We start from the raw sequence: 26,796 nt of genomic DNA on the forward strand, positions 1-26,796 counted from the left end.
TGCCACCCACCCTGTGGGCAGAATGAGCCAACCTAGCCTTAAAAGAGTGAGGAAATGAGTAGCCCAACCAGAGCTGCGGTAGGTTTGAGAAACAGCAGCAGGGCGGTTATACGCTGGCTGGCAGGGTGGGTGGTGACACCCTTGCTGTGGATAGAGTCTAGCTCAGCCCGACTGCTCTTGAAGGACATGACTATGTTCTCATAGTCCACAGGGGAGGAGCTACAGTATGGTGGCGCACGGGACACTTTACTTTAAGTCGTTTCCCAGCACTCTATTCATATTACAACTGTTGCCCGCAGATGTCACACTGGCTGTCAGAGTTCTTGTGCATCGTTTAATGTTTGACTGGACCTTAATTAGAAGCAGACATAATCCCTTTGTGTCTCCTCCATCTATCACAGATACCGATCCAGCCTTTTCTCTCCCAGTCTGTATTTCCCTCAGCATGCCTGATTCCCGCTCTTCCTAAGTCCCCGGCACGATCTCTTTTGGCTCCCAGATGTTTTCCTCTGCTCCCTTCTTTGAAGTGTGCGGGAGAAACAGAGCGAATACCCCGCTCACTCATTTTTATGGTTGTTTTGGAGGTGGGGGCTGCATACTGTAGGCCTGGGTCCTAGGTCACACGCAGGCAGGGAGGAAAGGATAGAGAATGAAAGAGAGGAAAAATGTAGTCAAAATGAAGTCATATACTATGACCCAGAAGTCTTGGACAGAGCTTTTATAAGAGAAATGCTTTGAATACCTCCAAAGTGTTATTGTTCTCAGTTTAGACTCTTGGCTTGATCTCTCAGTTACTTTTCTCCCTCACTGGCCTACATGTGTGTTTCTCATGTGTTTCACAGGAATTATGTGCAACCTGGAGACAACAGCCTCTGAAAAATCAATGCTGTTCTTCTCATTTTATTTCACAGTGAATGGGACAGCCATCAGCTTGCAGTGTCGAGAAAAGTCATATAGCTTTAGGAGTCTCCTGTGTCTCCTGTTGAGTGCGTGATAATGATGTCATGAAAGCCCCCTTTGTATTTGGGGGTGAAACGCTACCTTTGGTCACTTTATAGCCGGTTACAAATTGCACTGTTGACTGAGAACAAACATTACAAATTTTTTTTTAATTACATTTAGAGAGGATGCCAATATAACCATAGTTTAATGGTGTTCTGTTGCAGACAGGATTCTTAGTAAGTCATTGCTTCCTGGAATTACTTCAAATATCAAGATATATTTTCTTGTTCTGGGTACATTTAGCTTCCACGTTAATGTCAGTAAATCACTCAATCTATTGATGCAAACCCATAATATATGGCTGTTGTTGCAGTCTGGCTAGGTTTTTATGTAAAGTCTGTGAATATGTATGTATTTCAGCACAGTTGACGATGTATAACAGGATGTAATTTTTATTGTACAGGGACAAGGACCTCATGTTCGCTGTTATGTCAATAAGAGAGGATATTATGTGTGTTTAGTGACTGCATATGTGTCTGTATTTGAAAGGAGGTCTGACATTATGGAGGCTCGAATACCAGTGAGTCCCATTTCAGTGGGAGCTGAAGCCTTTAGGAGCCAGTGCTTTTAAATGTTACATGCTAGTAATAATAAGATCCAGATTAACCAGAACAGGCTGCAGTCAACACAGACCCTCTGGTTCATATGATGAGGAGAAGTGGAGAAAAAAATGTGCCCTGTGCATTGTTTCAATGCTACTTTGATGTAGAATTCTGGTAGAGCTGGTCAAAACTGTCCTCACGTGTCAAGGCTAACCATCAATATAGGAAATAGGTGTGTATGTGTGTGTGTGTTCAGGTATTACTTATGTTTTGGGGTCTGAGGTGCGTCTCATGCATATGTGCCACGCTCCTATAGTGAGTCGGGGTCTCGCCTATTTCCTCCACATTCCACACATGCTTCATAGCAAAATAGACAGTGAAAATAATTTTTCACCACAGTTTCAATTTCCATCTCTCGAATAAATCATAAACATACATTTTTGTGTTACTTCCTGTAACTTTTTCAAAGTAAAAGCTCTCTAGTGCTTCGGTCTAAAACCATTCATTTGTTTTAACAAGGTTTTTATTGTTATTGCAAGACCTGACAATACACAGCTTAATACAGAAGAGTCCTGGCATTTAGTAGAGTAAATAGGCCTGGAGGAAATGGAGTAGTCATACCAGAAACCTTACGTAGCAGCTTTGCAGCAGACACGCAGCAGGCATGCTCCCAGTGACACAACTCTGTGTGTGTTTGTGTGTGTGCGTGTGAGTATGTGTCAATTTATATGCACAAGTAGCATAACAAGCACACAGCAGAAATTTTTATGTTTCGTGCAATCTGATGTTCACGCAGCCATCTGAAGTCCGTTGGCTTTGGCTTGAGTCTGGCCAATAATGTAGTGTTGGCATGACATCTTCCTTCACTGTGTGTTGAACAGCGAAAGGGATTCCACAAACCATTTGTCTCCCCATCTGTCACTGTTGGGCAGCTTCCCTCTCTGTGACTCTCCCCGTCTGCGATGCTGGGATGCTTCCCAGTGAGCCAGATCAGACGTCCCCAGAGCCCAAAAGAATCACCACACCCACAGGAGCCTTGGCTTCCTCTGACTCTACCTCCCTGGGTCATCGAGGTTATGATGTCAATGCCCTTGTGCTATCTTTGCCCAAAACTCTGAAGCTCTAACTCTATCGGAACGAGTAGACAACTCTTGTTCCGATACGCCAACCCCCTCTCTGTTTCTCTCAGTAATGAGGAGAGATTTAGATCAATAAAGGCAGATGAGGCAAAGCAGGAGGGGGCCCCTGGAGATCCACGATGTGCAAATCTTCCCACATGAACTCATCTCTCCCAAATCTCCCATCTATTCCCCAGACATTTATTCTGACATCCATCGAGGGGCCAAAGCCTGCACTTATTGCTTTTTATTAGTGCTGATCAAACATGAACACTTGTTAATGACCAACAAAAACCAGAGATGCAGCGACTTTGCCTTAGAAAAAGGCTGCGAAGAACAGATGCATTGGAACGGCTCCACGGCAGCTTCTCATGGTGATTAGACAAAGACGTCACATGTCTTTGACAGCATTTGATGCATTGATGTTGACTTAGCTTTATCCCTTCACAACTAGAACGATGGAATCTATTAGCTGGGCAGCAGTATGGCTAATCAGGGCTGAAGCAAACCTAACCACTACGAGAAAAAAAATCCCAGTTGGAGGCAGATGGATATGAATTTTTTGTGCATTCGTTAATTGGATACGAGCTAAGTTGAGCAGATTTTTATTTTGAATGTACCGTGGCATGCCTTCTTCTGGAACCAGCCCAGATGGTTAATATTCCACAGTGAGTTGGAGATTATGGAGGAATGTGGATCTGTTTTAAATGTGTGTTCGATGCTTGTTACTTTGCCATCAGCATCTCGCAGATGGGCGTTAAGCAAAGTTGTCAAACTACAAACAGAGATGTAAAATGCATACTTTCGTGAATGGAAGCAATGAAAACTATGTTGAGAGTAAAGATTTAATTTAGCAGAAAAATGAAATAATCTCTTCATCAAAGCTTTGCTTTGCAGTAATGTGTATGTGCTGTGGGAAGATCATGTCTAAGCAATACGATACAGAAATACAGCTACAACTGTTAATGATTGAGTCAGTATCCCGTAGCCTTTAGACTGGTTTCGTGTCTATGTCTGTATCAGGAGGAGAATGTTGATATTAGTCCCATGTGTACTTTCTGATTAGTCTTTGCTTCACGAGCAGAGACACATTATTTACTGGGCACGCAATATGGGCCGTGCCAGAATGGCAAATGTGGTGTGTGCCAAAGAGACGATCTGTTTTAGAAGCAAATGACTTCCAGTTAAACTGTTTGCTCTAATCAAGCATTGGCTCAAAAGCCAAGAAGAGATGGCATTGCCATGTTAGAAACTCTTTAGACCTGAAACCCTCGATGGTGATTAAAGAGCTCTGTTTGCTCCTGGTTTTCTCTCTGAGGCACCAGTTTGTCCCATGGCGGCATGTCAGGAAGTAAATTTCTGGAAAGGGTCCTGAGGGGAGACTTGGCTTTTGCATTTGTATGTAGTTGTTTTTCTAGAGAGTGGACCCCAATGGAATGGAAAGACAATCTCCTGTTCCCGTCCTGTGGATGCCATCCATCCATCCCTTCTCCCTCCTGTCTCCCACACGTTCTCAGGTTTTCCAGCCAGTTAAGGAGAGAAGTCCAACACTGAGGTTGCCTCTCAGACAGGCCCCAGGGGAAGCTGGTGAAGGGCTCTGAGCCCCGTGATTGATAGACCAGACCTCTCAGTCATCTTAGAAGAACAGCCCCGGGCTGGGTGGTCCGCAGAGCGATTGTACCAAATTAACGATTAAAGATTTCTGTATAGCTGAGGAACCCATTTGACTACAAACACTCTCTCCGTTCTCAGCCCGCTGCCTCCCTCTCTCTTTAGTTTCTTTGTCATTTTGCATGAGCTGCCACACAGTAGTGCCCTCCTCACAACAGGTTTAACATGCCTAAAGTAGTCCTAATGGATTTATTCTGATTTGGTTTAGGACAGCATCTCCAATCAAGTAGCTTCAAGGATTTTGAATCAAGGGAATTTGAGCAAATATTTCTGAACAGTTGCCAGAGGAATGCACCACACAATTGAATGGAGACAGACAATAAATTAGTGAAGGGTGACAAGTCTTTTGTTGAACAGGGCTAAATGGATAGACGACAATTGGATGTTTTTGTCTGTAGCCTCAGTGGATACAGACCAGTCTGGGTCTACAGTCTTTGTAACCAAGGGTGACACTAATGATGCGCAGCTTGAGCGCACTCTTGCAAGCCACTGCCCGTGCAACGCTTATGTTTTCTACACAAACGACTGTAGAAACAGGCATGAGAACGGATGCATCATTAAATTCGTCATTCTTGGCTTTTTTTTAATAATTATGAATATTTCATGGTCAGGTTGTCACTGTGGTGAATGTTCTTCCCAGTTTCCAGTAGAGTAGCCAAAGATTCCAACACAAGACTCAACTAAAAGGATTTACCAAGACTTGCTCCAAAATTAGAAATGTAATTAATCAATCACACAGCAAAGACAATCTGTATCTTATAAGTGCATCGTTTAGGAGGCAGCCAGTATTTTAGGAGAGCTGTTTTCAACTTTGGTACACTGAGTTTCAGCAGCTGGTATTTAAACTTAACTGCAAACAAACTGCCCCGAGGGAACAATAAAGATCAAGTGAAAAAAACTCTTGATAGCCAGCATTCTTTGGATCTAAGGGGCACTTGGAGGAAATATTCAGTACAAAATGTCAAAATAGATTATATGTGCAATTAAAATAATAAACATATTCTGTAAATGCATTTTAGGGGGCAACATGTCAATTGTACATCATGTTTCTAATGTCAGTGATATCTTTCATAAATGATCAGATTCTTCACAGAAAATTTTAATTCCCTCATTATCTACTCACCACTATACCGATGGAGAGGTGTGTGTAGTGTTTGAGTCCACAAAACACTTAAGCAGTCTCAGGGATAAACAGTGTTGCAGCCAAATCCAATACAGTTGAAGTAACTAGGGACTCCTTCTTCAGATGTAAAAAACTACAGAAAAAAACATAACATGCCTGCCATTGTGGACAGCTGTGGCTGAGGGGTAGGGCGGTCATCCTCCAACCAAAAGTTCGGCAGTACGATCCCAGTCTCCCCCATTTGCATGCCGAAGTGTCCTTGGGCAAGATGCTGAACCCCAAATTGCCCCTCATAGAAAAAAAAGTGCTGCTAATAGATGCACTGTATAAATATGTGTGAATGGGTGAATGGCAAACTACTGTAAAGCACTTTGAATGGTCATCAAGACTAGAAAAACGATATTTTAATACAAACCATTTAAAAACCAATTACTATACTGCTTGTGTGGTGTCATACAAGTGTCCACAAGCCCGACATTTCTATTCGACTTGACATGGCATATTTTACACCATGTTTTAAGCCTAAATGTCCTCTGATAGCCTCCTTTGAGTAGCGATCATGTTTGCATGCACACACCGTAAACTGCACACACAGCACACAAGCTCCTACTTTTATGCTTAGAATGCAGTGTAAGTGACCTCGTTTCGAGGAATGTCAAGCTTGTGGACACTTGAATGACACCACATGTTTTATTACGTCTGAAGAAGGGCACTTTGGCTGAAACACTGTTTTACCCCTGAGACTCCTAAAGTGTTTTGTATACTCAAAACACTTTATCGTCTCCATCGGCATAGTGTTGAGTAGATAATGAGTGAATTTTCATTTTTCTGTGAACTATCCTTTTAGAGCTGCACACGACTTTTGCAACACAAACAGAATATTGCGAAATATTTTAAAGACAAACAGAGATTTGAAACTTTTGAAACTGTCTCTCAGATTCACGTTGAAGTTGTTACTGATTGCCGAGGTCCTCTCCTCTTTGCTAATAAGCTTTATTGAGACTCCTGAACCACCCCCACTGGGCTTCCCTTGGCATGTGCGTCTTGCTGTCACTCAGGCCAGACTTTCCCTGATCCCATCGCCGCAGGAGGACGTGCCACCCGCCCGACCACAACATCTCATTACCCAGAAACTTTTGGACGGGGGATTATAGGGGTGTGGAGAAAGATGAGGAGGTGGGCAGACAGGAACAGGGGCGTCGCTTTGACACAGTTCCCCCCTTCTCCCCATTGCCCCCTTCATTCTGACCCACTTCTGCTCTGTCAACCCTCAGGTACACTGAACCTACTTGGTCCACTGGGTCACAGCAGGACCAAAACATAACTCAGCTTCTAGGACCTCGTTCCCAGAAAACCTCCATGTGGCACACATTCCAGGCACTCCTGGGAAAATGACACAAACTCATGACTGATTGCTGGGCTGTCTGTTTACATGGTTGTTGTTTTGGTAACTTCTACATATTGGGTGTGGGGAAATCTATTTTTCTAGCAACTGGGTTTGGAACCTCAAAACAGCACAGGAGACTATTCTCTCAATTAAATTGTTTAATTTAAAGCATCTGAAACATTTGAGTGCTCTATGTATGGGTTCCCTTTTGCTTTCTGTCCAGTGATATAGGTGCATGAAAATGACAGATGGGACAGACTATAGAGGGGTCTCTCACTCAGCACTCTGGTTAGCAGGAGATTTGGTCACAAACACAGTGTGACTTTTTCCCCTTTCCCAGAGCACTCTGCCAGGAAAAGAGATGTGTTATCTTTACTGGCAGGGCTAGTTTCTCGCATGCGTCACCTCTGTGTTCAACCCTCTTGTCGTTGTGGCAGCATGTTTTGTGAAATCTTATTTTTACTGGCCTTGGTGTAAATCCAAAGATTGTCATCACATTTGTTCCTGTTTTCTAGAGTGGAAAATGCTGGAAATTATGATTTCTCTCCATGCTGGATGATGATGCAAGTAAAAATTAATGTGAACAGGACTAATTCCACCACTAGCCATGAGAGCCACAGGACCTTGGCTATCGTGACTAGGAAGCAACATACAGCAATCATGGCTTTAACCTGGTTAATGACTGTAACTTGATTTGACTATGAGAAACAGTTCCATCATACTAACAAGCATGTCGGTATTTTCAGAGCCCTCTTCAACCAAACACACATTTTCCCCTTGAAAAGTCAGTAGTTTAAACTTCTCCTTTGAACATGATACAACACAAAATATCTTCACGTCAGTTTATGACAGAAAGTTGTGCTACGAATAATCACCCTGTCAATGTTAAGAAACATATAGCTCCTCATGTAAAAACTATTTCTTTGTCCAACATGTTGATACAGACACACAAACAGAGGCCTCCTCTTTGCCTTATGATCGTCACATTGACCCCTCTCTGCATTTAGTGGAGCATGCAGGGGCTTGACTGGGTGTCCAATTAGTAATGACATGATGTTTTCAGGCCTCTGTCACTGATAGTATGGCATTAATAAACCCACCATGTTATTTAGTGCAGAACTTCTGAGAACCTCTCATGTACACACACCTGAAATACACACTATATGAGTTTTTACTTACATGTGAGCTATACCTCAATCATCATTCATCGTAAAGCATTAGTCTCTTGTTTAGGCGAATTTGCACTGTGGTTGGTGATAAAGGTCAGGGCTGTCATGGAGGCTTCCTCAACATATTTATGATATAAGCACTTCCTTCATGTGTCCCTGGGGGTTGAGGAGAGTTATAGGTAATATGATTATAAATGACGTCGAGTGTTATCGTTACATTCTCCTGGATGACAGTGCTGTCTTGTAAACGTGGTTGATGGGGATCCATTTCCACGCGTTCACTCTGGAGTCCCTTGAGGCCCAGCTGTGGGTCCCGTCATTTCTCTTATTGCCAAGATGCTCACATCTGTAAGTTATATGCCCTCCCCCACCCCCTTCTTTTCTCTCTCTGCGATGAATGCCATGCTTTGTGACAAAGAGGCATGGCACTGTAAGATCATCTAAAGCTATGCTTTCTCTTCCTGTTTTGCAGCATATGCAGTGATTGCAAATGGACAAGTGGAATGTTCCAAAGGTTTTAAGAGGATGAATCAGACACACTGTCAAGGTAAGCTATAAAATGTATTGACGTTTTTCTATTTAGTTTGATATTTTATGATATGATTTATTCTACTGCATATTTTAATAGGTGGTTTAATGCACATACATTGAATATAATGGCATGGATGTGATAACAACAGTCCATATGTTTCCAAGCACACACAGACCCCTTAGGATGCATATAAATGCATATCCCTTGCTGTATGGCTGGCTCCTATGGGAACCATGTCAAGACTACACTTAGCCTTGGTCCAGGGTCAGAGTTCAGCAGCCAATAAGCGCCTGGGGCTGCTGTTTTAATTGGTCTACTGGGTTTTAAGTAGAGAATGGTACGGTAGGCTGCGATTATGGTGAATGTGGCTCTCTGAGTATTTTTGATGGAGCTTTAGTTGCCGAGCTGTTTGTTTCTCAGCCCTCTTAAATGTGGCAGCAGAAGAAAAGCTCAGCTCAGCCATCCATCTGGATACAAAAACAAACCTGTCGTCTTTCACTTCTCACCATCACAGAGGACGCCATTTGGCTGCTGGTTAAAGAAGCGATAACCGCCCACGGTGTCAACCCTGTATAGACCCTGTAGACCATTAAGCTTGTAAATATACAGCATCAGAATTAGTCAACATGAACAAATAAACCTTGGCTCAGAGACACAGGATAAAAACATGGTGCTTGATCTGTAAACAAGGCAGCTGATGCTGAAAACAGAATGACAGTCGACTTGAGCTCCATCCCTGACAATTAATGGTGTCATAATCCAGGGGGCAATGCTTACTGAAGCCTGTGGAGTGTGTGCTCCAATGCATAGCTCTAAACACATCAATAACAGGCCTCATCCACTGGTTCAGCAAGTTCATGTTTTCTTATCCGTGTTATTATTGGCCAGTTAATTATTTCAGGTAATGATTGATCTGGGAAACATATTTTAATAAAGAAAAGCTATGTGGACAAGGACACACTTATGTTCCAATTGTGTGTCAATAGCCAACAAATGTGGAAATTTATCTTATTTATTATTCGAGCCTCTCTTTTATGATTGCTTCAAGATGTTCCTCCTTTTCAGTTGCTCATTCCTTTAGTTCCAAAAAAGCGAAGCTGACAGTTACCCACAATATTTACTGGAGCACTTTTAAGTCTCTGTGCTGTTGGGCTGCTGCACCATTCCCCCCAAAAAATTGTTTCTAATTTCAGGTTGTGCACCGACTGCCAAGGAGGCAAAAACTCACTCTTGGATTTTGTCATTATTATCAGGATGCCGTCCAGCTCGCCAAACTGGGAGCTCCTTTTTTGGGCTATTTGCAGTTTACTTGAAAAGAACAGAGCAGCGCTTGTCTCATAGCCTTTAAAATGCATAATTTACTGTTCTGGCTTTGTATCCTGACCCTTGTGGTCAGTGACGTCCTCGCTACGATACGATAAGATGCCCCATCACAGCCTTACGCTACACTTTGACTTTCAGAGATGATTCCTTATCTTCAAAAGTTCCTTCTTACAAACTAGGTCAGCTAAATTGGCTATTTGCTGCTGTGCCCACTAAGTTGCATGTGGAGGAATACTTTTGACATTTTTTATTAACCTCATAAAAGCTACAAACACTGACATTTGGCATTTATCATATTGAATAATTTCTGGGTCAACATGTAGGAATTTGCTTATGAAAAACTGCTGTTCCCAGTAATGGCTGCTTTGACTGTATTTTGAGAGTGTGCCTTCACTATTGGCAGTCTCTAAATGGATGAATTTTGGCCCCATAAGTTATGTCTGGTTTGAGACTTCCAGAGTAGTCATAAGGTGCTCCCTTTGGCTATAACAGCCAATACATAATAAAGAGAGTGATGTGGCCAATTTCCCTTTGGAGTCTCCATAAATTATGCAGGTGTTTATTTGAGTCTACTTTTTCCAGACTTTAAAAAATGGGTAAGGTCAAGTGAGGTTGCGGCTGACATTCAATAAGCCAGAGGTGGGAAACTTTTTGGAAGTGTTGCAGTCATTGGTATGTATCATTAAACAATAAAACACAATCTTGAGAGAACTATTTGTCAATGAGAGCATCCAAGCATGAACTCAAAATAGATGCTGAGATTAGTGCTGGTCATGACAGGTTGTCATGCGAGTCACTTTCAATCCCAATCAACCCACCAGCAGACTGTAACAATAGCACTAATCTGGGAATCAACCGAACCATGGATTAAAGACCCCATGTGATGACGGCTGAGCCCAACGCTGACCTGAACTCTGACCAGATAACATGCTGCTTAAAACTAAACCACAATATATTGTTGATCCAGTCTTTATAGTGTGAAGATGAGAGAAGCAATGACATCTGTGGTCTGCTTCATTGTCCTCACAGTATATGCCTCATCCTTACACATCCAAACAGGTCTCTTCTGCTAACTGAGACAAAGGCTTGTTTACATTGTCAGAACAGAGACTGGAGGCTCAGGTTCCTTCTATGAAAAAAGAAAAAAAAAAACAACTGCACAACAAAAGGAACGCAGAAGCATTCGCTGGAATTTGCTTCAGTCCACAGACTTGTATCAGCCTCAAATCCCTTATAAGATCACTTTTTCCACTAGGAAGCAAAACAACAAAACAAGAGCAGATTAATTAGAAATGGGAAAAATCTATGGTGGCAGGCTGTCGAGTTCCAGTCGTCAAAGCAATGGGAAAAGACCTTATGATCCACTCTTTGTTTAATACGGTAGAACAACAAACTTTGCCTGGACCCAGTGTGATCGTATGACTCAGCACCTGAAATATGTCCCCCTATGCTTCTGGCTGGCACGTCAACTGACTCGCCTTGCCTCCATTTGACTTAGGTACTCAAGAGCTGGTGGAGAAAAGTCTACTTACCACTATATCACTCAGGCACATGGCACATGGTCAGAAAGGCTGAACAAATCTAACTTTCATCCACTCACAGGATGGTGTGACCTTACTGGACACTGTAAGGGAAAGATGCGGTGAAAGACGATAATCTAAAACATTCTGTGATTTTTGTCTTCTTGTCCGCCCAGATTTCCAATTTAAGGTTACCACAGCCCTGAGAACATTTAATATCTTGCAGTCAGAGGGTTTGATTTTTAAGTGTACTCTGGTTTACAGTGGTCAAATGTATTGTGCATGTTTCCCCTATGTCATCACTCCTCCTGGCTTTCACACAACTGTGTAACCCTCAAAGTCTCAGCATTTCATCACCTTCCAGCAGCTGGTGGTTCTGACTACATGATCTATAGCAATATAATTTGTCACCTTTCAAGGTGAAAATGTTTTTTAAAGCCTTACATCATCTCTGCTGCACTGCAAGCACGAAAAGCTCTGTATAGTCGGCGTGAAACGCAGAAACATTAAATCTGATATTGATACTTATACCAATTTTGGTTAAGGAACTTCAGCAGGAGTTACTGCCAACGGAAAAAAATATTACTGCATAATATTTCCACAATCTGAATGTACTAGATACTGCATGACTGACTGTGCTGCATATTTCACAGACATCAACGAGTGCCTGTTGCCTGGGATCTGTAAGAACGCTGAATGTCTCAACACCAAGGGAAGCTACAGGTGCATATGTTTACTCGGCTACATGTTAGACGCTGACAGGAGTCACTGTGTCTGTAAGTACCTCACGCACACTGATGTTATCTAATGCTGTGACTATTTCCGTATGTGCTGCATTGGTTTTACATGATGCTATCAACTCTCTCCTCAGCGGACAAGGCTGTTTCCAACCAGAGGGCACTGTGCTACCGATCTGTGTCAGCGGTTACATGCTCCCTGCCACTCGCTCAACACATCACCAAGCAGATCTGCTGCTGCAGCCGAGTGGGCAAGGCCTGGGGTGCCGCGTGTGATCGCTGCCCTTTGCCAGGATCAGGTACAGTCAAAAGTTTCCCCATACTGCTCCTGCATTTAGACAAATCCTCTTGAGACTTAGCCTGTCATGGATCTGTAAAACTCAACCGTCCATATCTGGGTTTAACTGTGCCTGCTCACAAACCATTAGCTGGGTTAGGGTTATTAAGGGATATTTGCAGATATAAAATCTCACATGTAATGTTATGCAAGGGACTGCAACAGAGAAAATTTACCATTCAATCACCATTTTTCCTCTCTGCTGGGCATGTCAAGCCGTTCAAAATAAGCAAATGTGTTCGGAGTGGAAAAGGACCAAAAACTTAACAGTTTTCATATTTTGGAGGCTACATAATAATGGGAGTCAGTCTTGTGTTATCACTCCAACCTCCAGAGAGAAACCCCACTAATAGATCGGCAAAGCTTCACAGCAGAAATAAATACCTCGGCCAAGTGAAACATGGGAAGTAGTTGTCATCTTTTTTTTTTCATACTGATCTAATCTTCAAAGTCTCAGAGCGAAACAGGCTGGTCTGGTGTCTGCAGTGGCCGGTGATTCATGGGGATCGTCATAGATCAGATATCACAGACACAGACCTCTGTGGTGATGCTCAGCCAGGACCAACACAGAGCACAGACACAGAGCCTCTGGTTATTTGGGACGCTGGCTTTTGTATTGCCTGACAAGCTGTTAGATCCATGTTCTGGACATTTCTTGTGACTTGGTAACAGGAGCCCACCAACTTTCATTCCAGGCTCACTTCTATGATGTGGATCCTGATCACGTATAGTCTCACTTCCCTCCAGTTTAAAGTCATCATTCAGTAGCTTATCATATCCACGTTTCCTGCATTTACACAAGCATTTTCAGTGACCACATGTCTGTCGTTACTCACGTCTCTACTCCAGGCTCTTTTTGGCGTAGATCTGCTGGTTTTAGGTCAGGTAGGGGACACAGTGTGTCTGACTTGTAATGGATTCACCATTGCTGAGGTTTGTTGGGCTCGGACACAGTCTACCTCCTTTTAAGTGACAAGCCAATCCTCTGTTAGCCTCTCACTCACACCCCTATACAGCAAAGGGTTCAAAGGTCAGTTAGATCATATATTTCCCTCTCTAGCGTGGTTTCGCCTGTTTGTTTGCAGATATTCCCTAAACGCTCTGAATTCTCTCCCTCTGTGACAGCTGTCACAAGCTTGCTAGCTGCGCAGCGCGAGCTGAAACCTGACCCCTCACACAGTAACGCACAGCATGCTCAACATAACAGTATTACACGGATGGCTTTTGGTATTGCTGTGAACATCAGACAGAAATATGAGCCACGATCACACCCTGGCAACATTTTATATTAGCTTTAGAGGTCGGAGCGCACGATTCAGAGGCAATGCTTTCCATGGCTCAGTCTTTGCATGATGTGTTTTCTACCTTGCAGACCATTTCAAGGAGATCTGCCCAGCTGGTCATGGGTACACCTACTCACTGTCAGATGTTCAGATCTCTGTCAGACATCTGGGAGAACATGTTTTGCAGAGCACAGGAGTAACATGGGATGAGCAGAGTCCAGTTTATCCTCAGCCTCCATCTTCCCTGCCATCACTGCCAGTGCCCGGCAGGCCACAGTTTTCCATCTACCCACAGACACCACAAGTGCCTGAGTACCTTGAGTACCCAGAGACGCCACAAGCACCACAGCACCCTCTGACTCCGCAGCAACCTCTCCACCCCTCTCACCCAGCCAGAGAGACACCTAAACAGCCAGAAGGTGAGATTGAAATGCCTGGTGCATGAAACCTCTACCAAGTTGACTTTAAGGTTGATAAACGTTTACTCTGAATGGTAAAAAAAAGATGAATAGATAATGCTGCTGAATGTTTTGTATCCAAACATGGTATTCACTTTACCACTTTGATATTTTTACCACAACCCATGGCATAAACAGTGCCAGGCAGCTGAGTCATTACACAATAGGAATTTCTCTCTCACAGGATGTAAATGGATTAGCTTCTTCTGTTAGAATCCAAACATCAACAGGATGTTTTGAGCTCTACAAATATATGCTTGATCCAAGGTCGAACATATTCGGAGGAGTAGTCATGTTTGCCATCCATCCACACAAAATCCCTGTGAGCATAACTGTGATGCACACGAGTAATCCACATCAGCCATACATCTAAATCCTTGGGATTATCTGCAAATCTATCTTTCTGATTTAATGCCTGTGTGATACTTTACTGGCACCGCTACAAGATTTGATTAATGCGAGCAGACAATTATGTAAATATTTAGAGATTTTTGTCTTCATTATCAGCGATATCTGTTTCCTCGTCTCTCTCTTTGCATTTTTCTTTAGCCAGCAGTCTGCACTGCTTTTATGAAACAACTTTCTCTGTCTGGCCTTCAAGATAAATGTACTGTAAGCTTTGTTTTATTAGAGTTAAACACCTCCAAAGCTGAATGTGGAGTACATAAGTTTTTGTGTATGTAATGGTACTTGTAAATGTGAACTTTTGCCACTGATAAACTTTTTCCTCTTCTCTCTGTCTAATGGCAGATGTGGAAATTCTGATCCCGGTAAGTTCTGCCTCCCTTTCAGCCCCTTGTCCTTTTCCATGTTTATCTTAAAAAGGATATGCTCTAGCTATCTCAGCTGGAGAGTTTGTTTATGATTATGTAACTTATCCAGACCACATTTTGGTGGATACACACAGCTAATTAGAAGTAAATATAATGGAAAAAGCAGACATACTGTATTAATATGAAAAATATAACAAATATCAATTTTTTGACAAGTAATATTTGCTTGTTTTTCAGCCAGCTGTTGTGACTGACTCACCCCTGAAATATCCAGGTATTTTTTCCCTCAACTTTACTCACACAGATCATATAACACTACTTCGTCTTCACTTGACAAATGCCTGAACGCTGCTGTTTAATTCTTGTGGTTTTACTTTCCATGTCTAAGCTCAAGGGCAAATAGTAGTTTCACTCATACACAGACGTGTGATGTGTTTTTCTATAAATTGCTCACTCCTGCACTGTGGTGGCAGTCTCAGTTCTCTACCCTCAAGCCAGTGAAAACATCAACATTAAAGTTGGAAGATTATCAACATACAATGAGTCGACTTGATTTACTTTAGTCATCATACTGTTTTCAGCCCAAAGAAAAGAGTGTATCATTTTTATCCAGCTGCCTAGTGAGTGACACCTGAGGCAGTAGTGGCTGGGAAAACAAGTCGTAATGTTAGTGGAGAATGATTGAGGCAGCGTTAGCAAGGTTTTTTGTACTTGCACTCACCTGCTTCCTCGATCCCTCTTCACAGACACTTCTCCAGATTCCTCCATCAACCTGAGTCCAGATTCAAGGGACTCAACTGAAACGCAGCCATCCAGAGGTAAAATACACGTTAGAATACACTTGTTAAACACTGTGGCTTTTTTTGAAACACTAGTGTGACACTTTTCACCACAGGCTCAGCACTCAACAGAGTATCAAACTCAAGTACAGAGACATTTCCTTGATAATAAATCGTAAACTGTGACTCGTAGGGCTTTGCCTGTTTGTCCAATCTCTGCAAGCAAGGAGACGATTAAAACATTTGCTTCCTGTTGCACTTTCACTGTGTGTGACCATGCCAATAGTTAATGAAAAGTGAAGGAATCCTGGTTTCAAAAAGCCAGTATGATTTTTACCTAAGCAATATAAGAATCAACCTCTTCAGTTGTACAGAGTGTGATGAGAAACAACAGCACAAACACAATATCAACCTTGAATAACTGAACTGAAAATCCACCTATCAAAATACAGAACAACCAAATACTAAAATAAAACAGAACAGAGCAAGGAAATTTCATCTTCACTCTGTGTAAACCTGAGTGCACATTTTAGTTTGTTCTTAAGGTTCGTAGGCATGCTCATTGTTTGAGCTCATGAAGGAACAGGACAGCAATGCTTAGTCTCATGTCTTTCTCAAACATCTCATTCATTAGCGGTATCACTTCCTGAAATGAGACGACAAGGACTTTTCGCTAAGCTGATAAATTCCTCATGAACACAAATGCACACTTTAAAGTTAATTGTTGTTTTGATAGACTTCCCTGATAAAATTAAATGATTTGTTCTCATGACCCTCGAGTGATAGTCAACTGCTCAAATGGCCAGAATCAGGCCCAGCAAGTTCAAGAGTTATGCCAAATTGTAGATCAAAAACTTAAAGGTCATTAAAAACCAGTGTTTGAACTTATTATTCATCAAGGAAACATTAAAACTTGTAAGTCAAAGAGCAACAGCAACCAGGGATCATGAAGAATCTTTACATTGTTCTGCCATGTTTCAGCTCAGTTAGTGAGGCTACACAGTCAGAGCCCTGGTCCAAGATTGAAAGACTTGGTGAGCAATTTTTTGGAATGAACTGATTTCAGTGATTCAGGACACTGACAAGGAATGTTTAAAACATCACTTATTACCTTCTCACAGATTGAGAACAGCCGCAACAACAAGTACATACAAATCACAGTCGCCAGACTTATTTTAGTCTGCAGCTGAACGGCAGCAATGAGCACTGACTGACAGCAGACGATCCTCAGCACCACGACCACTGAAGATTCTCCCGACCACAGGCTCCACTGTCATCAACAATTGCAACCAGTGTCTTACTGACTATGGTGGAAATCTAGCAAACGCAGCTAGCTCATGTCCAGGAAAATACACACCTCGTCAGCAGCAATCAGTCCCAAACTCACAACCGTGAACCAGCAAACAGTTCACAGTCAACCTATAAAATCATAGAAAAACACTATACGTCTGTAATGACTTTTTCATGTGTTTGACTCCCTGCTCTAAAATATTCTGTCTGTCTCCTACTACCAGCAGGATACCAAACTCCTCCAGCTCATTATTCTCTAAAATAAAGAAGAATATTATTAAGCTTAATCGGTACCAAACAAGCCTTGAAACATCCTGAAAAAGTAAATACAATATAAATGTATATGTAACTGAAAATTGCTAAGCAATGAAAAATGGACAGTTGATAACTTTTATTGGAATACAAAACTTTTCAATAAATCTGATACACAATAATGTCAGCTAATAATTAGCAATTCCTCAGATTAGTTTACAAACAAAAAGAACTGATGCAAAGCAGCTTATTACAAGGGATACAAATCTAAAAGCACCGGGTGGCTATAGAGCTGTAGGTCAGCCATGTACTACAACAGCATGAAGCTGAGCTCTTCATTTTTTATGCTTTCTGTCAACTCCTGGCAGACAAGTGATGTATCTCATGAGGCATTTTTGCAAGATGACCCAAAGTTAGGCTGGGGAGAGCTTGTATTGTGCTTTCATTTGACCCCTTTTCTCAAAAGCCAAGTTGGCTTGAAGATGCAGCACTGCACAGAGGGTGAGAGGGCGAGGGACCAAGAAAGAGTGTGCCTTTTGGACAGGGAAGCTATCCTGAGTGGACAGAGGCCAGGTTTATGAGTAATGGAGGAAGAAGACAGAGTGAAAGTATTTGGGTGATGGTGAGAGAGTGTGAAGAGCAATTGGGTGAATTTACAGTAATCCTGTAGAAAAAGACACGCCGTTGTTAGTTTTGTCCTCCTCGGTCGTATACACAGGGGCCCAGCTCAGTGTCTCTGTTTTACCACAGTCCATTTAAACTATAGAGATACAAGAACAACACTGATGTCAAGCTCTACTGTGCGTGACCTGTTATTCTCAACCCCTTCCTCAGTGCTCCACACCACCTGTTAGATCACTGCAGTGCTGTAAAACCTGTCCTCTTGTCCAGGAACCATCTATAAAACAGCAAGATGGGTTCCCATGCAGAACAACATGTGTTACTGGAATGCTCTTTTCATTTTTTACAGTGTTTGTAATGTTGTGTAACCCGTGGTAAAAAAAAAAGAAAAAAATGTCTGCTTTCTGAGTAATGACTTTGCATATCTCTGTGGGTTTTCTTTTAGGGACTGACAAGTGTGCCACCATCCCCACCATCTGCGGACATGGGAAATGTATTCCTGTGCAGACTGGCTACACCTGCCAGTGTGAGCTGGGATTCAAGCTCAGCGCCCTGCAGACCAACTGCATTGGTAAGAAACAGAGAGAGAGAGGGAGGGAGACGGGGTGAGACAGGGGGGACGGTTGGGCACTCAGAGGGAGGAAGGAGGGGGCACACACACACACACACACACACACACCTTAAACCAGAGGCCCCAGTGGCGCTGTCTATCATCAGCACAAGTAATTCTTCAACACCAAACATTACACGGCACAGAAGCCTCGAGAAATGGAGCAAGCCAAAGTGAAAGGGATCCGTTTGTTTATGTTGACCCAATCCGTGATGCCTGACAACAGCGTGCAGGCCGTCCAAAGAGCTGCCACAGTGTTTTGCGATCCTAACCTCACAGTGAAGGCCTTGGCCGGAGCCTCTGCTCCGCCCGGCTCGGCTCAGTCCCATCGCTGAGGAATGTCATTTGTAGAGAAGCTCCAAAGTCAGGACTCGGCAAGTGAACTGTCTTTCCTGGTGAAGTGAAACTGCTCTATGGTGTCACATTCGATATACAGTACCCTCATTCTCTGTCTTTACCCTCTTTCTCCGTCTCCCATCACAGATGTGAATGAGTGTGACGAGGACCCATGTGAAGGGAAGGGCCGCTGCATAAACAACTATGGGTCCTACATCTGCCAGTGCCACAGCGGCTACAGCCAGGTTATCACCCAGAACAGGAAGTTCTGTCAAGGTGAGACACAGCCCACGTGATAGCAAGAGATAAAATGTTCCCAGTGGATGAAAGTCATCACAGGCTGCTCTTAGCTAACTCTCTGTTCGAGCAACGCAAGGTCTCGTCTGTCAGTGCTCTTCATTTTAAAAAGCATCCTTTCCTAATTAATGTCGTGGAACACAATAGTCACTTTCTTTTCCGCTCTCCTTGGTTTTCATTCAAATTGGCAGACATTAACGAGTGCAGCATGCCCAACAAGTGCCAGAATGGTGACTGCGTCAACACAGAAGGATCTTACACCTGTGAATGCAACAGTGGCTACGCCAAGTCTTGGAGAGGCCTCTGCGAAGGTGACATGAATGCACAAGCACCTACACACACACTCAAGTTCATATAACAGCACAACGTTAGCCAGACCCATTTGTTAGCTGCCATGAGTTAATATGTAGCTCAGTAACAAAACACATTTATTTTCCTCTAGTGGAAGCCAGGAAGAGAACTATGTGAAAGCTATGCTCAGTTCGTGACAGAGAAATTGTGTGTTTGTATATATTAGCATTTGTGAGCTTACGCACACTTTATTCCATGCATGTGGACATTGTTTAAGTAATAAACTAATTCGAATGATTATTTTCATGTTCCACCTTCTCCCCGAGCAGATGTGGACGAGTGCAGAGATCCCAGCTCCTGTCCCGACGGCGCCTGCGTCAACACTCCCGGGTCCTTCCAGTGCCAGGCCTGTGACTTGGGCTTCAGGTCTGTCAGTGGAAGATGTCAGGGTAAGACAGCCTCACAACCCATCATAGCATCAGCAGCACTACGCAAATTCCTGAGGGTTTTTCTGACCAATGAATGGAAATAGGCTGGTTTCCCTTCTTTAACCCAATACATGCTTCTGGGTCCAGACAGACGTTTACACTACGCAGTGCCCTACGCCCTAAAATGTACCCCCCGAAAATGTAACTATGCGTCGACGTGATCAGACCACAAGAGCTGTGATTGGTCTGCATGGTAGTGCCCATTTCCAGCCATTTTTTAATTGAGTTGAAGGATCGAACACGGACGACGGTTTCATTTTCTTCGTTGCAAAGAAGTAATTGCTCTTCAACATCTGTCAGCTCCAACTTCAATATGAAAACACTTGCCATCGTTCAAAGTAGAAGTAAACAGAGACGCAAGAGAATTTGTCAACAAGCCGACCAGAAACCGGAAGACACTCAACACCGACATACTAGTGCTTTGGCGGCGTAATTGCAGCACGACTCACACACACCCGCACACAACTATGAACGCTTGGCCCTGTGTGTAGGCTACATACATACCTACGACATAGCTTCGATGCAGAAGCATGAATTTTCCAATTCGTACAAGGTTCCTGTATTAGGTTAACTTTAACCAAGCCTATGATGCAGTTCAGTTAACTTAATAGCACAAACTAAATTAGGGACACTAAGACTGCATCCATATTACTACTTTTTAATTTGAAAATACATCAACTCTGCTACAGATACTCATGCAGCTAAAACAGAGAAACATGGAAATACTGCTGACCCCTTTTTAGTTTTTAAACTCTGGGGCAGCGTTCATCAGGGTCCTATCATATGTCTCCCTTCCAGAAGAAAACAACTTGCATTAGCCTCAGCTACCAGTGTAGAATGCAACATGGATAATCAATTACATGCATGACCCTGTTGTCTTTCCAAACAGTGTTTTCAAACGAAAACATAGTTGCATTGATGTAGCCTAAATTATATAATACATATTTTATTTAATGCTTTAAAAGATTTTATATTGGAGGATTATGTCCACTACTGGGCCCACATGACACAGACCAAAGTCTCAGTGATTGTGGACTTAGCACAGCCCTCCACCCTCTCTCCTCATTCAGAGTGTCCATGTATGATATATCCACTCCTTCACCCAGCAGCCTCTGAATATCCTCAATATTGTTTAAACACATTCACTGTGTTATTGCTGATCTTTCGATATCACTGGCCCCCGTAAAAAGACTGTTTATAATACTTCAATTCGGGAGAGTCCAAATATTTTCTCTTGGCCACAGCCTTGAACAAACAGCCTATTATTGTTAGAGATCTCTGGCCACTGTACTCTGGGGTCCGGCGGAGGCCAGCAAGGCTTCATTACCACAGCCGGACGAGGTGAGAGGACTGAACGCTCAGAGGAGATGGATGAATAGGTCAATTCAAGGCAGCAAAGAGGTCTCGACCCACAAATAGCTTCTATCACTCACCCATAGTCTTGTCACAGTCCACTGCAGATTATTAGATTTGAGTAAACAAATGGACAACAAACTACATTTAGTGTGCGTTGCTTTTAGGCTAACAGGCCAGCAGCGTCCCTGCCTGAATGTCGCTGTTACATAACATCCCGACTGGTGTTACTCATACCACATCCCCTCTTTAAGACCATGCGCCCCACTAATTTGTTTTGAAACCTAAGCTCCGGGAGGGAGAATTCCAGAAATGTGAAAATCTTAAAGACCAAATGGGGAATGGAAAATATGGAAATTTACTTCCCCAGTACTTTAAATCAATTACTTAGTGAATCTGACAACCGGTGCCCTTGTTTAAAGTTTCTTGAGTCCCTTGTCTACAAAGAAGACCATTTTAACTACTTTTCTGTTTGTAAGACCACTAGTATTATTCAGTTTGGGTAATTCTCTACCATATATATAGTAACTTAGAGGAACTCTGTAAATGAGGTCTATCACTGGAGGTAAATATTTTCTCTGTAAAGATGCACTAACAGCCACACAGTATACATCTGGTGCTGTAGGAGTCGCAGCAAACAACATGAGTGCTGGGTTTGCACTATTTTCTTCAGTCAATTGACAGTAGCTCAGTAGTTTGTTCCTAATTGGCCGAATCATGGATAAGCCTAATTGTTAGTGCGATAGAGAAAACAGCCCCATTCCCCTGTCAAGGCTTATCGTGGATGCTTGAGAGATGCCGGATGATTGCAGAAACAAACCATTGGGCCACACTGACAGATTTCTGGCAGTGCCCACGAGCAGGCAAACAAAACCCAGTCTGTGACTCGCTCGCTGTGTTTTCACTCGGGTTCAGAATCTCTGTCACCTCTCACTTACGTCCTCTCTCCACCTCATTCACTCTTCCTTCCTCCCCCCTTCTTTCCCTTCCTCTTTAAAACTCATCCCCTCTGTCTGTTTCACATACTGAGACATCAGTTTCTCTCTCTCCACGCTCTTCATGTAACCTGAAAAAAACCTGCCATAGTTAACACTTGGTAAATTCCACTATAAAACATTATTTCTGCATGAGGTTTTCCACATAATCCTTGGGTCAACTGGTTTGACTCATGAAGTGGAAAAGACAGCTACTGCCGCAAGTAGTAAAAGGCCTTCATGAATGAGGTTTGGGTCTGTGCACTGATGTGATTTAATGGCTGCTGTTTGTAGTCATTTTAAACTCTAATTATGATCTGATTGTTTCCCCTTTACTGCAGTTATATGCTTATACAGCCTTCAGTATGTACACAGCTCTTTATTTATATTTTCTGTATCTTAACTTTGTTTCATGCTGGAAAAGCTCAATTTTCCCACCGGCTTTGTCAACTTTGTATCTTATGTTAAATCTTACGTTGAAGGGTTGGTTCACCAAAAGTACAAAAAGGGTTTTCTCTCTTTTAGCAATAAGCCATGTGGCAACACTGATATGGAGCTAAACTAATTATTCCTCACTACTTGCTGTTTGTTATAACTAGTTTCCACTGGTGCGAACTTCCACCAAAGAAATTGTCCTTAACAGTGATGTCTGTGGATTATTCAGAGATATGGGGCAGTTGTTTAGGAGCCAAAGAGCCATATTCTTGAAAAGGTTTTCATGTTCTTATGTTCAGAAAAACCAGAGCTCCCTTAACTGCAGTCTATGGACTTTTTAACTTGCAGACCTTTTACATAGCTACACCAAAAACCTAAAAAGACACCAGAGGAGAGAAAATTTGCATCATATGTCTCTTTATAATGTAAGTTTTTAATGCTTTTATTCCACAATGCTGCTACCCTCTGTCCTCAGATGTAAACGAGTGCTTGAACCAAACAGTGTGTGGCAGCGGTAGGTGTGTCAACACAGAGGGCTCCTATAGGTGCAACTGTTTCCAAGGCTACAAAGTCTCACCAGACAACATTTGCCAGGGTAAGTGTTTGTCAGAAGAACATTATTAATGGTCCATGTCAAAGTAACGGGTCTGTGAATGGTTCTCCACAGTGCTACTACAGAAGCTTTGTGGCACCATTGAAGGTTTATAAAACGGCTACAAAGAGTTTACAGTTGTCTTTATTTTCTGTGGCCCCTCTTTTTTCCCTCTACATCATCCCTCCAGATGTGGACGAGTGTGTGCTCCCAGGAGTCTGTCTCCACGGCCACTGTGTCAATCTGGACGGCGACCACAAATGCACTTGTAACCATGGTTACCAAGCCACCTCAGACAGCAAAGCTTGTGAAGGTCTGTAAAGGATTATCTAGAGCTGTTGGGTGTAACTCATCACTGCAAACTCCTCTGCTCGTGGAGCTCCTCTGACAGTGGATTAATGTCAGCAAATTGTTTCTCTGTTAGATGTCAATGAGTGCGAAACTGGGAACACATGCCCTTCAGGGATGTGCATCAACACGGCAGGTTCTTACACTTGCCAGAACTGCAGGCACGGATTTGTACCGTCAGCTGATGGATTGAGATGTGAAGGTATGAAATCTGCTGTCTAGTGATTTACACTGAAGTGCAGTTTTCAACAAACGTGCGTAGATGGTGAGGATTTGTCTCCACATTTGTGGTGAATTTGGTCTTTTTGTTTTCAGATGTGGATGAGTGTGCCCAGGGTGACTTGTGTCTCGGTGGAGTGTGTGCCAACACGCAGGGATCCTACACCTGCACCAGGTGTAAGGCTGGCTACAGGGTGTCTCAAGACAGGCAGAGATGTGAAGGTAAATCCAGTTGCCAACTTATTCGGCATAAATCACTCTTGTCACGACTGTTTGCACAACACCTCTGGGTAGTTTGTCAATTCAACAATAACAATCTTTTGTTGTGCAACTGAGTTCCCTCCACAAACTTTCAGTGATATCCAACCATATCTGTGCTGGTGTGTGTGTGTGTGTGTGTGTGTGTGTGTGTGTGTGTGTGTGTGTGTTACCCATAGATATCGATGAGTGCCAGTCCCTGTCTGCCTGTGCCAATGGGATCTGTCTCAACTCGGAAGGCTCTTACACCTGTGAGAACTGCCCCACAGGGTACAGGGTATCATATGACGGGGAGTTATGTGAAGGTTGGTTCACTCAGCACCACTCATTTAAATGGATCCCTGCATAAAACCACATGTAGCTGAAATTCAGGCTCATAGATTTAACTCTGTTGGTGAAAGTTGCTATTGCCTTTCTTCATGAATTTGGATCTTTTTTTCTTGGCTGTGGAGAATTCCCAGTCCTGCAGAGAATGTCTAACAGTGTGTTTTGTTTCACTCCAGATATTGACGAGTGTGCACTGCCCAATACATGCCCCATGGGAACATGTACTAACACGCAGGGTTCCTTCACATGTATCATCTGTCAACCGGGTTTCAGAGTGTCTGAGGACGGACAGCAGTGCGATGGTGAGACTTTTGGCTTTGTTTGTTCAGGAATGTGCTTTCTTATGTTTGTATAGTTGAGCACAGGTGTGTGTGTGTTTCTTCCTCTATTCTTTTATTCAATACCAGACCATGATTTAATACTCAGTGATGTCGCAGTTAGGGGGGGATTGTGCCAGCTCTGTTGAACATGTTTCCCAGCTGGTGTGTAAACAGCATCAGGTGTGACAGCTTGGACCGAAAGCCGCTTCATCTGTGTGCAAAATCCCAAAATACTCCTTCTAGACATCACATCATAGCTGGAACGTGGACCGCTCCGCCTCTGGCACCACTCATTTAATCCTTGCTCAACACAATGTAACACCAGCACTCAAATAGAACAAGATGATGTCAGGCGAATGTCCCGTGGATCGCTCAGCTAAAATGATAGAGGTGTCGACATTTGTAATTCCTAGTTCCAATGATTATCGATGTAACTGATTGCATCTGGTGGGTTTTATTTATTTGAAGCCAGAGATGATAATCTGTGCTATGATGTGTCTGTGTATTTGTGTCCAGATGTGGATGAGTGCTTGATAGCTAACGTGTGCCCGGGCCAGCTGTGCTTGAACACCCCAGGATCTTACACCTGCAGGAGCTGTGAACCTGGTCTGCAACTGTCTGAGGACGGTCACAGCTGCGAGGGTAAAACCACATCTGTATTTACCTACCTGCTCCGGGTAGTTTATTCCTCGGATAGTTCAAGTTGTGCCTGGGGTCAAGATGGACAACAGTAACAGAGGACTGCATTAGACCGAGATCATGATTACAGAAAATCTTTACAGTACTCAGTAATCTGTCATGACATGATTTATGAGATCAATGCAGTGAAACGGCCGCTTTGGCGAATGCAGGGAGTTTAGATCTGTCATGACTTCATGGGAAGCAGCACAGAAATGATTATTTAAATGGATTCAAACATGGCCTCAGTTGGTCATATATACTGCGGTGTGTTGTTGAATGTGAAGTGCGGATCTAGCCTGAGAGGACGATCCCCCGCTGATATGTGTCTTTGTGCTGGGAGAACATTTTACAAAACAAGCCTGGGTCCAAGTCAGCCTCTGATAGGATTTTAATGGATGTGTCTGATGCCATGGAAAATATTAAGGGCTTAATCTGAAATGAAGTCAACCAATCCCCTTGCCTTCCATGAGCTCGCCCTGTTGAACTCAGTCTGTTCACCCGAAGGCAAAAACGCAGCGGTCTCAATCACTTAACAATGGCCCGCACTATTTTCTCCCTAAGAAATACAATCTGTACCATCTCGAGGAATTTCCAATGTTCACGTAACAGCGAGCCAGTGACTGTTTGTAGATACAGTAATTATACGCCACCTGTAATAGCATGCTGTTTTGGATTCAGTGACCATCCTGCATACTTATCTTTCCACCCTTCTTAATAAAACACTGTCAGTGCATTTTAATAAAGAGGGCTTTGCCTGCTGTGCGTTGGGCTGAGTCACACATGGCCATTAATAATTTATACCAGATAAGCAAGTAAATTATAAAAAAGTGGACTCTAGAGGTCCCTTTGCTTCGTAGGATAACCTATAGGTAACCTTTTTCTTCTTCTTCTACTGTGTCGCAGACATCGATGAGTGCCAGACCCTAGGTGTTTGCCCCATGGGTGTTTGCACCAATATAGTGGGCTCCTTCTCCTGCATGGCCTGTGACCAGGGCTTCACAGTGGCACCCAACGGCCTCTCATGTGAAGGTACAGTACAGTGGGTGCTTCACTGCGGTCACTGATGGTTTTTCTCCCAATTTTTTATTTTTTTTCCAGAACAAGAAAATGGAACTCTTTCAGGGTGTCCCCCCACACTTTAATACATTTATAGATATAATAATAATAAAATCAAATAAACTGCTAAAAACAACAATGTCTTCTCACAAATAAATCTGCAGGAAAAACTGGTGCATTATACAATATAGGATAATTTAACATATATGACAAGCACCCTCATCAGGAATTCTATGTTTCAACACCGTCTAGAACTGTGGAAATATCAAATCCAACACAAGAAAGACTGCCAAG

General features: G+C 42.9%; 1 protein-coding gene across 2 annotated transcripts in view; it reads left to right on the forward strand.

Annotated features, from left to right (window-relative positions):
* The window catches only part of LOC109627899 (latent-transforming growth factor beta-binding protein 2), an 84,484-nt gene that overhangs the window by 39,014 nt on the left and 18,674 nt on the right, over positions 1-26,796 (forward strand). For both annotated transcript variants that reach the window (XM_069535706.1, XM_069535707.1), the window contains exons 9-27: positions 8,485-8,559; positions 12,041-12,163; positions 12,259-12,423; positions 13,834-14,163; positions 14,953-14,972; positions 15,213-15,249; positions 15,722-15,793; positions 18,363-18,488; positions 19,011-19,139; positions 19,352-19,471; positions 19,781-19,900; positions 23,177-23,296; positions 23,484-23,606; positions 23,718-23,843; positions 23,957-24,082; positions 24,298-24,423; positions 24,622-24,747; positions 25,282-25,407; positions 26,350-26,475. In XM_069535706.1, the coding sequence (XP_069391807.1) occupies positions 8,485-8,559; positions 12,041-12,163; positions 12,259-12,423; positions 13,834-14,163; positions 14,953-14,972; positions 15,213-15,249; positions 15,722-15,793; positions 18,363-18,488; positions 19,011-19,139; positions 19,352-19,471; positions 19,781-19,900; positions 23,177-23,296; positions 23,484-23,606; positions 23,718-23,843; positions 23,957-24,082; positions 24,298-24,423; positions 24,622-24,747; positions 25,282-25,407; positions 26,350-26,475 (2,316 nt within the window). The remainder of the gene's footprint in view (positions 1-8,484; positions 8,560-12,040; positions 12,164-12,258; positions 12,424-13,833; positions 14,164-14,952; positions 14,973-15,212; positions 15,250-15,721; positions 15,794-18,362; positions 18,489-19,010; positions 19,140-19,351; positions 19,472-19,780; positions 19,901-23,176; positions 23,297-23,483; positions 23,607-23,717; positions 23,844-23,956; positions 24,083-24,297; positions 24,424-24,621; positions 24,748-25,281; positions 25,408-26,349; positions 26,476-26,796) is intronic.

Source organism: Paralichthys olivaceus, chromosome 12, assembly GCF_024713975.1.
Source record: "Paralichthys olivaceus isolate ysfri-2021 chromosome 12, ASM2471397v2, whole genome shotgun sequence".
Taxonomy (NCBI): Eukaryota; Metazoa; Chordata; class Actinopteri; order Pleuronectiformes; family Paralichthyidae; genus Paralichthys; species Paralichthys olivaceus.